Source organism: Macaca thibetana, chromosome 14, assembly GCF_024542745.1.
Source record: "Macaca thibetana thibetana isolate TM-01 chromosome 14, ASM2454274v1, whole genome shotgun sequence".
Classification (NCBI taxonomy): Eukaryota; Metazoa; Chordata; class Mammalia; order Primates; family Cercopithecidae; genus Macaca; species Macaca thibetana.
Window position 1 is genome coordinate 62,104,345 of NC_065591.1, and position 16,058 is coordinate 62,120,402.

General features: G+C 35.7%; 2 protein-coding genes across 2 annotated transcripts in view; one reads left to right on the forward strand and one right to left on the reverse strand.

The window, feature by feature from the left end:
- MMP26 (matrix metallopeptidase 26) overlaps positions 1-16,058 on the reverse strand; it is a 355,123-nt gene that overhangs the window by 16,077 nt on the left and 322,988 nt on the right. The gene's annotated exons all lie outside the window — the stretch shown is intronic.
- Positions 1,368-2,315, forward strand: LOC126935275 (olfactory receptor 51A4-like). The gene has a single exon (XM_050756532.1). It carries the CDS (start codon positions 1,374-1,376, stop codon positions 2,313-2,315), a length of 942 nt encoding a protein of 313 aa, XP_050612489.1. The 5' UTR covers positions 1,368-1,373.

Here is a 16,058-nt window from a genome sequence, read left to right on the forward strand (position 1 = left end):
TAAGGATCTTCTAAACTCTAGGCAAATATTATCTTAACACTTGCCTTATTTTTTCTTGTGTTTTGTTTGCTTTTTTGCATGTAATTTCTTATTCAATCCAGAACTTCCTAGGTATTTTTAAAAAATGTTATTTTATTTTAAGTTCTGGGGTACATGTGCAGGACATGCAGGTTTGTTACATAGGTAAACATGTGCCACGGTGGTTTGCTGCACCCATCAACCCATCACCTAGGTATTAAGCCCAGCATGCATTCGCTATTTTTCCTAATACTCTTCCTCCCCCCACCTCAACCCCTGACAGGCCCCAGTGTGTGTGGTTCCTCTCTCTGTGCCCATGTGTTCTTGTTCTGTTCATTCAGCTCTGACTTATAAGTGAGAACATGAGGTGTTTGGTTTTCTGTTCCTGCATTAGTTTGCTGACGATAATAGCTTCCAGTTCCATCCATGTCCCTGCAAAGGAAATGATCTCATTCCGTTTATGGCTGTATAATATTCCATGATGTACATGTACCACATACAAATCCTTCCTAGGATTTCTTTACAAAGGTGTATACGGAGTTAAGAAGACGATGCAAAGGCACTCAGAAATCTATGGTAGTGAAGAAAGAGACGAAAAGAGAAAGAACAGCGTGGGATGATAGATTTTGACAACAAAATTTTATATTGTTTCTCTACACAATCAGTAATCAGTAACAAAAATAGAAAATAATACAGGATGAATGATTCTGCAAAGAATAGCAATAAAATCGTAATGATCTAAAAATAAATTTTGCAAAATCCTCTATAAAAAACGACAACATATTTTTGAGAGATATAAAAGAAGATTTGAGGAAAGGAAAAGAAAATCCATGTTTACACTGAAGCCACTATATACATGTATGTTTCTTTTTCTGAATTTTATGTAAATGCTTTGAACTTTTAAAAAAAATTATACATTTTTAACAAAATTTTAAACAACTTTTTTTCAGCTGAATTTTTATGACAGAAATGTTAAACAAATTCGTAAACAGTACAAATATTGCAACATTTATATTAAAAAGCAAAAGTCTCAAGTCTTTGAGTTGGATAATATTTGCCTGTATAATTATCTCAGTTGATCAGTAGTCCTCGTATAGGACTTGTATCTATTATAATCTGTATCTATTTTAAGATTAGATTTTGATATCAATTTGCATCATTTTTCTCTCAGTTTTTTCTTTTTAGTTGAGTCTACCTATCTATTTCTCCCTTTAGGTTTGTGTCTAAAAATTGTCTATATACCTGGTGTCATAAGACCTCAATGAGTTCAATAGGATAGAGCATTTGAGCCAATCTACTTATACCTCTACAGAAAACTTCTTATGAGCTTCTCATCTTTGCTCTTAAATACTGGGATGTCCATTCTCAATACCTCTGAAATGGAAATCTCTGTTTTCTACTTGGTTGGGATCCCAGATATGGAACATGCCAACATTTGGATCTCTCTCCCCATATGTCTCATGTACACTGTTGCTATCCTGGGGAATTGTACCATTCTATTTTTCATAAAAACAGAGCCTTCTTTGCATGAGCCCATGTACTATTTTCTCTCCATGTTGGCTCTCTCTGACCTGGGACTATCCCTCTCCTCTCTCCCTACCATGTTAAGGATTTTCCTGTTCAATGCTCCAGGAATTTCCCCCGATGCCTGTATTGCTCAAGAGTTTCTCATCCATAGATTCTCAGCTATGGAGTCATCTATACTTCTTATAACGTCCTTTGATCGCTTTATTGCCATCTGCAACCCCCTGAGATACACTTCCATCCTCACCAGTGCCAGAGTCATTCAAATTGGGCTTGCTTTTTCTCTCAAAAATGTTTTGTTGATCCTCCCATTTCCTTTCACTCTAAAACATCTAAAATACTGTAAGAAGAACCTCCTGTCCCAATCCTACTGCCTCCATCAAGATGTCATGAAACTGGCCTGCTCTGACAACAAGGTCAACATCATCTATGGCTTATTTGTGGCTCTCACAGGCATCATAGACTTGACATTTATTTTCATGTCCTACATGTCGATACTGAAAGCAGTGTTGAGCACAGCATCACAAAAGGAAAGGCTCAAGGTCCTCAATACATGTGTTTCCCACATCTGTGCTGTGCTCATCTTCTATGCGCCCATTATCTCCCTAGCTGTCATCTACCAATTTGCCAAACATAGTTTCCCAATCACTAGGATCCTCATAGTTGATGTTTTTCTGCTTGTGCCTTCACTGATGAACCCCATTGTATACTGTGTGAAGAGCCAGCAGATAAGAAATCTCGTCTTAAAAAAACTGTGCCAGAAGCAAAGCTGAAGGGGATGCTTAACCACATGATGCTTAACTCAATGTCGAGAAAACAAGCAGAATAGATCAAGAAGAAAACATACTATGTTAATCATGTTACAATATAGTTTCTCAATCTGTTTATTAGGATTAAAGAATCAAACTTGAAAACCTGTTGGTTCAGTATTTAGGCTTGGGGCTCTGATGTAAACAAAATGTATTCCCAGGTTTCACTCTTACGCAGCTTCCCTTACCACTCCTATGAACACAATGCATTCTTGTCATTTTCATAATGATTAAAAGACTATTCTATATGTTAATTTGAAAATTAATGGTATACACTTGCATAACAACTGGACAGTGATCAGAGGTGACCAAAGACTACCTCTTTATTTAAAGTACTTATTTTCAACACATACTTTTGACATTTTTGAGATATGTGCTTGTTCTCAGGAACTGAAATTGAGATAGGCAATAACTAACACTCTTGCACATGAAACTATTCAAACAAACTAACATGCATACAAGAAAAATTTATAAAAATAAAATAAACATTGGCTTTATTTACTCATTTTATTTACTGTAATATTTCCTTCCTGAGCATCAAATGTCATCTTCTAAGGTGACAGATTCCTGTCTTTGACATTTCAATGGGAATTCTACATAATGACAAAGACTCACTCCTCTACTTCTCAACTTGGCCTTGATTTTCATATTCATCTCCATATTGTTCAATTTTAGCAAGAGTCATCCTAGGTCAGTTTAACCAAAGCCCCTTCCCTTCCATATCTGATTACTCTAGATGTTTAATTGATTTCCTCATATTCTACCATTCCCCACTTGATGTATGACAATTCTGGCTTGCTGTTAGCAAGAATCCTGTTAGGTCAGCTATATGCTTTGGACATTTGTCCCCTGCAAATCTCATGTTAAAATTTAATCCCCAGTGTTGGAGATGGGCCCTAGTGTGGAGTTGTTTGTGTCACATGGGCGAATCCCTCATGAAGGGCATGGTACCATTCTTGCAGGACTGAGTGAGTTCTCACTCTACGTTCCTGTGAGATCTGGCTGTTAACAAAAGAGCTTGGCTACTTCTTCCTCTTTCGTTTTATCTTGCTTCCTTCCTCTTGCCATGTGATACCTTCTCCCTTTCCCCTTCTACCAATGAGTAGAGACTTTCTGAGGATCTCGCCAGAACCAGATATTGGTATCATGCTTCTTGTACAGTCTGCAGAACTGTGAGCCAAATAAACCCATTTTGCTATAAAGTACACAGACTGAGATATTTTCCTTTACAGCAACACAAAACACTAGGAATGTCAGGTGAGCCAGAGTCTTCCCTACTCTTGATGTTTCCTTTTAATAATTTTCCACTTAGTAACCTATGCCCCAACCTTACTCCTTATCCATAAATTCTTGCTTTTCACTGTTTATTTAGAGTTGAGCCCAATCTCTCTCCCCTACAACAAACCTCTGTACATATCATGTTACTCTCTGTTAATAAAGTTTTTCTTACTGTTCTTTAAGCATCAAAAGTAACTGAGGTGCCATGATTCAGGATCACATTAATCATTGGACCCCCAGACTTTTCACTCAGGACCGTATGTACACACTTTTGACAGCCCATTGAACAATCGTAAGGACAGATTTGATTCTTAAGGTTTTGTGTGTACTCAAGAAGCTGTGCTACAATCCCAGGTAAGCAGGAACTGAGTTAGAGGCCCAGGTTCAGGCTTCTCTGTTTGACAGGTAACTGGTAGGCTGGAAGTCTTTCTTCCTGGCTCTGTCTTGAGTAGGGATTATTCCTCAACTTTTGGGGTATATGTTCTTCCTGGATCCTAATTTTGATTAAAATTTATTTCCTGATTTGTGGGCTGGAATTTTTTTCATGACGGTGTGTGAGAATGTTTTATTACTTCCATTTGATTCTTCTTTTCCTAATGAGAATTTCTCAGTCAATTGAAATTCCCTTCTTGAATATTTGCTGACTGTATGTACCACCAAGTCTATTCACTCCCTTCACCCCAGGACACACGCTGTTGCATCAGGGCACCATTTTGAGAGCAGGGTGGCACCAGCACCATAAGCCCCTGAGGGGCCCGAGAATCAGCCCATCTAGGGCCATCGCTGATACCACCACCACTGGGACCTGTGCACAATGCCTGATGACCTGAGGACAATCTTTCCTGGGTCTGCCAGTGCCACAGCCACCACCATAAATGCACTTCCAAGGGCCCAAGGACCGACCTGTTTGGTCTCATCACTATCACTGAAGATGACCTCACTTAATACCAAGAAGGAACCACTGTGCACCAGCACTTTCCCCTGAGGAGACTGATGACTGGCCCACCTGGCACCTCCATCCCCAGAACAGCCTCACCGCAGCCTCCACAATAAACCTCAGCTTAAGCAGCTCACTTCTCTATACTCACTTGAACTCCCTATACACATCAAGAGCTTTCAAGGCACCCGGGAACCCCAAACAGCAATCATCTGAGGCAGAAAGACAGGGAAAGGGCTAACTGAAAATAGACTGGATACTTTATCCATTCAGAGGAGCTTTGGAAACAGCCAGATGACTGCTTGATGTTTCCTCAGACACTTGCCTAAAAGGTAGCCCACAACTTCTGTCAGATTACCTATCAGGACAAAAGAAAATCATAAAAATTCCCCATAAATATTGGTTTAAAAAAAGATTTAGACCTTATTGAGTCAGTAACTTCAATTTATTCAATTTTTGTCAAAAATACTATTTGGACAGAAATATAAAGTGTATTAAAGATAAGAACTACTTTATATAGACCAGTCAGTTTTGTATTACTATGCTTTACTAACTCGTAGCTAAGAATTTTAAAATCAAATGTATATGCATTCATGTAAACATGTTATGTAGATGTAATATTTTTCTACTTCTGGGTAGTATTACCGAATTAGTTTATAAAATACCTTAAAGGAACTTTATTCAAATTGGCATCCAGATTAGTGAGTGCCTATAAATTAAATATTCCTAAAATTTCCAGAAAAAAACCTAAATAAAATTATTTTCAAATTTGCTTGACATAGGCAAATATGTGGTAAGTGAGCCTATTTTAATAATGTTTGCTTAATGAAAACCCTTATATCTTCTGAGTTATCAGCATTAAGCATAATAAAAAGCATACATTTTACTTTACTTGGGTTTAAAAGCTGAGTAAGGTAATAGTATATCTACTGGATGTTTAAGATTATGAAAATCATTCAACTTAGGAACATGAGTAAAGATGCAATTAAAATTAATTGTTTAATATAAATATTTTATGTGTGTCAACCACAGCAGTAAAACAAACGAAAATGTATCTAACTTTTTAGGTTTCTACTTTTGTAATGTTTACCTAACATGCCTGCCACATAAAAAAAGTTAACAGGTAAATTACTTGAGATATGAGATAATGGCTGGCTTTGTTCGGTGTTATGTCTACCTTGAAACAATTTCCAGAATATTTTAGTAACTTGCAACCTTAATGTTAGGCTGCTTCATTAATAATAGATATTTGTTAAGTATCTAAGTCATTTCTAATAAGATGAACTAGTACAATATTCATTACTAAGCATAAGTTTAAGTTTACACTCTTTTGGCATCCTATTTTTATATGTTTTATAGAAGTTACATATATTTGAATTCGTTAGTAAACATGTTTTTGCCACATTGAAAAATTGATCTATGAGTAAGTATATGCCTCTAGAAATTGTGAAATTGTGTATTAATAAATTTGCAATCCTATTACCAAATCTGGGCTTATGACAATTCATATTTGTCTATTTCTTATTATAGTTTTCTCTGTAATGAAAGAAACTGATGGTTAAATGTTATAATCAATGTATGTGGACAAAACTACTAAAAATAATAAGGAAAAAACTCATTTAAAAAACATTTAAGGAAAGTCCAGTGTGTTTTCAAGAAGAAAAAGTATGAAGTATGAAAGATATGATGTTGTTTAGGGGAAAAAAAGGCAATTTTATCCTAAAGTAATTTCATTCTAAAGTATGACCAAGTATTCCTGAATGAGAAAAGGAAAACTCACATGGATATTTTTTAAGAGTATAGATTGTTTGTAAACAGGAATTTTATGTGTGGTCAAGTTGACTAAATATGTAAGTGGATCTATTTTTATTAATTATCTTTAATGTCTTTAATTATCTTTAATACAGATGCAAAACAAAAATGACAAAGTTTCATGGATTATTTGTCTGCTGTTAATAAAAAATTGTAAAAGTGGTTTTTCTGTACCATTTTAGTAATCTACTAGAAAACCAAAGTTCTATGTCTTATCAGAATAGTTTGCTGCATTTTATCCTAATATTTATGCTATGATAAAGACTATTTAAGAGATTATTTTAAGAAAATAATTAATTATTTAAGAGAATCAAGACTTCTCATTTTTAAAAGAGCTTTTTTTAAAAAAAATTTTTGAAAATGTTGCCTTTCCAAAATCAAATCCTAAATGAAATCTTCCTGTTCTTGAATTGATCTTGAGATTTCCCAGAGGGCCTCTGAAAACTCTCAAAAGATTTGTTCTTTCACCATGGAAAGAGAAAAGTTAAAAAATAATTTGGTTTATTTTACTTGCTAAATTTCATGGAAACATTGTCAAATAAAAAAGATAATTAATCTTTCCTAGGTTATATTTGTATTGTCAAAATGTTATTATTTCTGAAATCATGTAAATAGAAATTTATGAATTATTTTTCTATTTACGATATGCCCTAATATAATGCTATCAGCAGTAATTCCAGTTATTATTTTGGTTGAGTGTCACAGAAGCAACCAAATATCTTGTCAAATTAACTCTTATTGGATCTTTAGAATTGAATGGGTTCATGAAACTGCTAACATAAAACCAAGCAAAACAAAATATATTACATGGGACTGAATGAATTCATAAAGAATAGGTTTTGTTTTGAAACACTGTTGATTCTTCAATGTCCTATTTTCTGAATAAAAGAAGCCCCTTTCCCTTTTGTCTCAAGCAATATGTAAGTTACAGAAATTTAGTAGATTATATGCTGTAAACAAATATGAAACATTTTTCTTTTCTCCCTACCTTATCCCTTCAGAATTTTGAAACTTTTATTGAATATTCTTATATCTGTGTAAAATAGTTATCAGATAAGTTCAAAAAGAATCTGTAACAGGACACAATTGAAAACACTGATTTTATTACCGAAGTTTTGGTTATAATATTATGTTTGAGAATGATGTGCTTAGAATCAAATTTAAGGAAGCAAGGTTGACTTTATGAAGCCAAAGCTTAATAAAGCCTTCTAGGAAAAAAACAGCCTGACACCTGGCTTACACAGTTCCCAGTTTTAAATGCAGGTAAACAAGTTCACTTTCTGATGGGTGCAGGAACCTCAGAATATCTTTGAGACCTCAAGAAGAGAATAAATTCACACAAATCTCTAGGTATTGCAAATGAACTTTGGTGGTAAGTTCTTGGCCTGACTGTTTGACCTTGAAAGAGTATTTAAAATCAAATTTCAGATTCTTATGAAAAGTTGCAGCAAAGGAAACCTGTAAGGCCTTTGCAGTTAATTGCCACTCTTGCTGCACTTACATAAATAATTAAGCCAAAGCTAATGAGACCAGACTTTTTTGGTAATTAAGAAAGAGAGCTGAATATAAAGAGTAATTTTGTTTCACTGGAAAAGTACAGTACACCCTTATTGAGTACCACTTTTACTTTCTTTTAAAATCTGACTACAACTCTTCCAATCAATATTTCCAATTTTTCTTCTACCCTTCTGACTTGGCATTACTGAGAATGAAACTATCCTTTCACCAAACCTTTTAAGCTGAAGTTGGAAAACTTGTTATAAACTTCAAAGTATATCTTCTTGCCTGCTGGTGTGTGAACCACTCAGAAATTTACCGAATCACCTGACTCTATCACTAGAGGCCTTCAAACTGCAAACAAAACCTTTAGTCATATTGCCACTGCCATCCTCCTCCATCATCTAAAGTTACTTTGAGCTCAACAGGTAGAATCCCACTAGCTGCCCTCTGAACTCAGATGCTAGGTTTTCAACTATCGATCTCTTTAAAAAACTTTCACAACAATTCCCTTCATTAAAGGCCTGAGAGCTTGCACCATCCAGCAAATATCCTTGACTACAAAGTCTCAACAGATAAGACAGCTTGTCCCTAATGAATAAAATGGACTAACATTGTAACGGATAAGACAGGTTTTCCTTGATGAAAAAAAGATGACTGAATAAGAAAACGAACTAGGCCGGGCGCGGTGGCTCAAGCCTGTAATCCCAGCACTTTGGGAGGCCGAGACTGGCGGATCACGAGGTCAGGAGATCGAGACCATCCTGGCTAATATGGTGAAACCCCGTCTCTACTAAAAAAAATACAAAAAACTAGCCGGGCGAGGTGGTGGGCGCCTGTAGTCCCAGCTACTCGGGAGGCTGAGGCAGGAGAATGGCGTAAACCCGGGAGGCGGAGCTTGCAGTGAGCTGAGATCCGGCCACTGCACTCCAGCCTGGGCGACAAAGCGAGACTCCGTCTCAAAAAAAAAAAAAAAAAAAAAAAAAAAAGAAAACGAACTAACATTGTTCACACTAAAGAAGAATCTCTTTCATTTCCTTGAACAAGAGGGTTGATGACAGAGATTCTCACCTTGACCAAGCTCTACTCAGCCATCTCTGAACTCTCTTCTTAGCTAGCCTCAACTTTAGGGTTTCTGTGTTTATCTCTGTATTGTTCAATTTAGCAAGAATCTTGCTAAATCAGTTTAACCTGAACAGTTCACCCTCCATATCTAATCACCTGAGATACTGAATCAGGTACCTCATCCTCTACCATTCCCCTGATGATGTGTAATCACCCTGGTGGATAGTGGAGTGAGGATGGCAGTGGCAAGCTCTTAGGGCAGTGTGGCCAGAGTACACCCATACCCCTGATGTTTCCTATTAGTAATATTCCACCCACCAACTCCTCCTGCCCATCACTGCTCTGTTTTTGGCTATAAATTCCTACCTTTCCTTCTGTATTTGTTGAGACTAATCTCTTTTCCCTATTGTAACAGCACATTGTGGTAGTCACCCCCATAGCTATTGTCATAGTCTCTATGAATAAAGTCTTCCTTAAGGTTTCCTAAGAAGTGTCATGAATAATTTTTAACACTAATGCACAAGTCATTATACTGTACATATTGTTTTCTCTCTCCCATTCAAGAATGTAAATCCTTTAATTTTTACAAAAAAAGCAAAATCATGGTGCTCACACAGGTATAAAATAAACATCCATTAAAGGTGTTCTCATTTAATTTATTTTTAAGTGAGGAATGTGGCAAATGCTACAACTACTTAGAAGGAGAATTCACAGAACAGACATAGTCATAGGAGGAGTGTTGACGTGAGTTTGCACATAAGTATAGGAATGGATGCTCCCACAGTAGAAGGAAGTCCATTGAACCTCTATGAGACAGAATTTATTTGCATGTCTCCATACATGAATTACCTCGATTTCTGTTAATCAATAAAATTTACAGAGTTGTAAAATATCTCAAAGGCAATGAAAGAACAAATTCCCCATCTATTTGGAATCAGATAACCCAGAAGGTTGTGCTTTAAACAACGCATACTTTTCCATCAAAACACAACTTTTTCCCTGTAGTCTCTAGTTATTATTTAAAAAATCATCTCAAAGAAAGATTAATCTTGAGCACAAAACAATACTTTCATTAACCTTGGCCTCATTATCTATGTAAGGAAAGGAAAAATGCTAATTTTTCCTTCTTATAAATTGTAATAAGGAATCTGAAATTGGACATTTAAAAGCTACTTTTATATCCTGTACCTAGTCTAGAAATCCTAGTTCAAGAACTCTTTTCATCAAATTACTCCTTTAGGTAACTATAATTTAGTGTAATATTTTCTTTTCTCAAAGTCCACAAAATACCCCAAGGATCTTGGCCTACTAGGATGTGATCTTTCTTAGCACTTCTAAGGGCTAGACCACATAGGCCAGATAAGAGGCCAGTTTACTTGGGAGAGCTTTGTCAGCATTGGATCCATAAAGTCAACTATAGTTCCTTAAAAGAGGCTGGTCATACCTGATTAAACATTCTCCAGGATGTGATACTCCAGGTAAGGCCTTTGTTGGGTAATCAACTTTAATTTTCAATTCAGCGGTATATTTGCAGTATGTGGACAGGTTTGTTACGCAGATACATGTGTACCACGGTGGTTTGCTACACAGATCATTCCATCACCTAAGTGTTAAGCCCAACATCCATTAGCTATTCTTCATAATTCTTTCCCTCCTCTCACCCCGCCACTCTCCAGCAGGTCCCAGTAGGTGTTGTTCCCATGCATGTGTCCACGTGTTCTCATAATTCAGCCTCCACTTATAAGTGAGAACATAAAGTATTTGGTTTTCTGTTCCTGTGATAATTTGCTAACGATAATGGTCTCTAGCTCCATCCTTGTCCCTGAAAAGGACATGATTTCATTCATTTTATAGCTGCATAGTATTCCATGGTGTATATGTACTACAGTTTCTTTATCCAGTCTATCATTGTTGGGCATTTAGGTTGATTCCATGTTTTTACTATTATGAATAGTACTGCAATGAACATATGTGTGCATGTATATTTATAATAGAATAATTTATATTCCTTTAGGTATATACCAAGTAACTGGATTGCTGGGTCAAATGATATTTTGCCTCTAGGTCTTTGAGGAATCACCACACTGTCTTCCATAATACTGGTACAAGAATAGACACATAAACCAATGGAATGGAATAGAGAGTCCAGAAATAAGACCATACACCTACCACCATCTGATCTTCAACAAATCTGACAAAAATAAGCATTGGGGAAAGGATTCCTTATTTAATAAATACTGCTGGGAAAACTGGTTAGCCATATGCAGAAAATTGAAACTGGAAGTCCCCCTTACATCATATGTAAAAATTAACTCAAGATGGATTAAAGACTTACCTGTAAAACTCAAAACTATAAAAACCTTAGAAGGAATCCTAGGCAATACCATTAAGGGCATAGGCATGGGCAAAGATTTCACGACAGAGATACCAAAAGCGATTGCAACAAAACCAAAAATCGACAAATGGGATCTAACTAAACTAAAGAACTTTTGCACAGCAAAAGAAACTACCAACAGAGTAAACAGAGAGATAATAACATAATGGGAGAAATTTTTTGCAATCTATCCATCTGGCAAAAATCTAATATCCAACATCTATAGGAACTTAAACAAACTTACAAGAAGAAACACAACCCCATTAAAAAGTGGGCAAAGGACATGAATAGACACTTTTCAAAAGAAGACATACATGCAGCCAACAAACACGAAAAAAACTCAACCTCACTGTTCATTAGAGAAATGCAAATCAAAACCACAATGAGATGCCATCTCACACCAGTCAGAATTGCTATAATTAAAATATTAAAAACCAGTAGATGCTGGTGAGGTTGTGGAGAAAAAGGAATGCTTTTACACTATTGGTGAGAGTGTAAATTAGTTCAACTATTGTAGAAGACAATGTAATCAATTTTTCAAATTGTATCATGCTTCAAAAGAAGGCAGGTTCTTACTGAACCTCTGTAAATAACACGTCATAAAAAGCAAGGACACGCAATGAGAACTTCTGAACTCTGAGAATTTAATGAAAATCGACTACACTTTCGAACTATTTAATTTCAATTTTTAACGAGCAGAATTTACTAGATTATTATGGATTTCTGGTAGCTTAGAAGACAGAAGCCTATTATATATAAAGACAATAGAGCATAACACATATATATTGTTCCTTATCAGTTGATTTAGCCCTGTAAAATTAATTCTTGTGCTGCTGAATTGTGGGTTAGTGGTCTAGTGGAGCTATCCTCCTCTTGACTAAAAAGAGTCTTGGAAATCATAACTCAGGCCAGAGAATGGTCTATAGGTAACCTAAGATGCTATTTTAAAAATTTTTGAAGTACCTAATAGAGTCCTTTTTCATGGGCCCTGAAAAACATAAAATTCGGGTCTGTTACTAATTACAGAACTTCCAGAAATGCATCAAAGTGAAAAAAAAATTACCCACAGTTTTAAGATAATTAAGCTAACTTTAGAAAGTCCATCTTTAAAAGGCCATGAAAAATTTATTACTAATACATTTTAAATGTAAAATTTTTGATTATAGTTGATAATGAAAATAATAAAATTGACAAAAAATTAGTTGCTTCTGTGATGTGTAAAAGAAGATTATAAAAATATTACAAAAAAAGAAGTTTTAAACAAAATATCTCTAAGAATCATCATAAAAACTTTGTTCAAGGACAGCGAATGTTATGTCTGATATTTAAAAGGGAATAAGCATATTTTTACAGTGAAAACAATTTTTACAGTGAAACAAACATATTTTTACAGTGAAAACAATATATATCATGAGAAATAATATAATATGTCAACGAAATATCAATAAAATACATGGCATATTAAGAGAAACAATGAATTTGAAATAAGGCTTAGGCATTGGTAATTTTCTAAAACTCTATACTAAAGTATGATATATCCCTCCAGTTGAAAACTATTGGCATTGAAGATGCTAGATTCAAATTAAATTTTTAAAGCCTTCTCAATTTATAAAGTGAAAAACCTGTAATTTCAAGAAAGTTAAATCAGGTGGAAGAAGTAGACACATAAAGGCCTAGTTATCCTACACTGTGAAACTGCTCTAAGATTTTTTATATGGTGTGCTGAAATCACAGAAGAGATAATCATAATTCTTTCAGAGAGAGCCAAGGAAGCTTAAAAGGTATTGTTCACAAATTGTTGACTATTGCTATTTAAGGGGCACTGTATGACTCTCCTCGGTTCCAGGGTCAGTTGAGAGTTCACCTGCTGGAACTCTTTTGTTTTCATTATACTTTAAGTTCTGGTATATGTATGCAGAACGTGCAGGTTTGTTACATAGGTATACACGTGCCGCGGTGGTTTGCTGCACCCATCAACCCGTCATCTACATTATGTATTTCTCCTAATGCTGTCCCTCCCCTGGTCCACCACCCTCTGACAGGTCCTGGTGTGTAATGTTCCCCTCCCTGTGTCCATGTGTTCTCATTGTTCAACTCCCACTTATGAGTGAGAACATGTGGTGATTGGTTTTCTGTTCCTGTGTTAGTTTACTGAGAATGATGGTTTCCAGCTTCATCCATGTTCCTGCAAAGGACATGAACTCATCCTATTTTATGGCTGCATAGTATTCCATGGTGTATACATGCCACATTTTCTTTATCCAGTCTATCATTGATGGGCATTTGAGTTGGTTCCAAGTCTTTGCTATTGTGAATACAGCTGCAATAAGCATACATGTGCTTGTGTCTTTATAGTAGAATGATTTATAATCCTTTGTATATATATCCAGTAATGCAATTGCTGGGTCAAATGGTATTTCTTGTTCTAGATCTTAGAGGGATCGCCACACCATCTTCCACAATGGTTGAATTGATTATACCCCCACCAACAGTGTAAAAGCATTCCAATTTCTACACATCCTCTCCAGCATCTGTGATTTCCTGACTTTTTAATGATTGCCATTCTAACTGGCATGAGATGGTATCTCATCGTAGTTTTGATTTGAGTTTCTCTAATGATCAGTGATGATGAGCTTTTTTTCATATGTTTTCTGGCCACATAAATGTCTTCCTTGGAGAAGTGTCTGTTCATATCTTTTGCCAGCTTTTTTGATTTTTTTTTCTTATACATTTGTTTAAGTTCTTTGTAGGTTCTGGGTATTAGCTCTTTGTCAGATGGATAGGTTGCAAAAATTTTCTCCCATTCTGTAAGTTGCCTGTTCACTCTGACGACAGTTTCCTTTGCTGTGCAGAAGTTCTTTAATTTAATTAGATCTCATTTGCCAATTTTTGGCTTTTTGTTGCCATTGCTTTTGGTGTTTTAGTCATGAATTCTTTTCCCCTGCCTATGTCCTGAATTGTATTGCCTAGGTTTTCTTCTAGGGATTTTATGATTTTAGGTCTTACGTTTAAGTCTTTAATCCATCTTGAGTTAATTTTTGTATAAGGTGTAAAAAAGGGGTCCAGTTTCAGTTTTCTGCATATGGCTAGCCAGTTTTCCACATATGGCTAGCCAGTTTTCCCAACACCATTTAATAACTAGAGAATCCTTTCCCCATTGCTTGTTTTTGTCAGGTTTGTCAAAGATCAGAGGGTTGTAGGTGTGTGGCATTACTTCTGGGGTCTCTGTTCTGTTCCGTTGGTCTATATATCTGTTTTGGTACCAGTACCATGCTGTTTTGGTTACTGTAGCTTTGTAGTACAGTTTGAACTCAGGTAGTGTGATGCCTCCAGCTTTGTTCTTTTTGCTTAGGATTTTCTTGGCTATATGAGCTCTATTTTGCTCCATATGAAATTTAAAGTAGTTTTTTCTAACTGTGAAGAAAGTCAATGGTAGCTTGATGGGGATAGCATTGAATCTATAAATTACTTTGAGCATTATGGCCATTTTCATGATATTGATTCTTCCTATCCATAAGCATGGAATGTTTTTCCATTTGTTTGTGTCCCTTCTTATTTCCTTGACCAGTGGTTTGTAGCTCTCCTTCAAGAGGTCCTTCACATCCCTTGTAAGTTGTATCCTTATGTATTTTGTTCTTTTTGTAGCAATTGTGAATGGGATTTCACTCATGATTTGGCTCTCTGTTTGTCTATTATTGGTGGGTAGGAATTTAAGTACATTCTTCTGAGTTGGAATCCCCAGAGCTTTCTTGGCTAATGGGAAAGCATGTGTTAGGCAGGATGAGACTTGGCAGATGAGGATAAATTGCTAAATTTACACAGCAGCAAAACTCTGGTAACTGTGTTCTGTCTCTATTTCCCCTGTACTTTGACATGTGGGCTCAAATATTTATCAACTTTCTGGTAAGCTTACTAATGTCACAGTTGCTACTTGCCTTTGCACCAGCTCAACCCAGTAATTCACATGCTTTTTGTATAACTCTGTTCTCCAAGTGATTAAAATGGATGCCAGTACTCTGATTCGTCAAAAAGTCCAACAATGTATGTAAATGCAGGGTAGAAGTCCAGAGTTCTGCTGACTTATGGAAATCAGCCAAGTGCTAAACCAAAATTACTATTTCAACATAGAAAAAAATTAAAATCCTGTACCTGGATCTGGTTTTTAGGTAACATGTTCCTGAATTATAAAATTACTGCCTTACATGTTGAAATAAGTTGTTTGGAGGTAGAGATATGTGAAACACTGAGTTTGCAGTGTGCATCTGTGAGAAAGCAACAGTGACCACTAGGAGTTTCTGTCTCTATCATCTGTCCTAACCCAGCATGCTTCTAATCAGGTTTAAATATTAGCTTTATATTTATTTTTCTATTGATAAATAAGAAAGCAACCTTACGACTCTCATAAAAATCTATAATTTCTTAAGTTCTAAGTAATGTGAGAGTGGGATTTATATACATTTCATTTCATCTTTCAATTTAAATACAGAGGTCTCCAAATTGAGACTGTGACTTTTAATTCATTCAGTGTATTTTAGTCTAAGTAAAATGATATCTGCTTATATGTGATTCTGAGACTTTAGAGGGAAGAGACAAAACAGCAATGTTATCAAGGAGCACACTACACACTGAGTTGCTGCTGTTTCCACTACTGAGTTAGAACTTGACCAAGGATTTGAGGATTAATTTGTGCTTACCTGCAGATAGGATAGGAACGAATATACAAAAGAGACAACAAAAAACAAAA

What these genes read in the sequence shown, in the direction of transcription:
- LOC126935275 (XM_050756532.1), top strand. Translation starts at nt 1,374, where the DNA reads ATGTCCATTCTCAATACCTCTGAAATGGAAATCTCTGTTTTCTACTTG.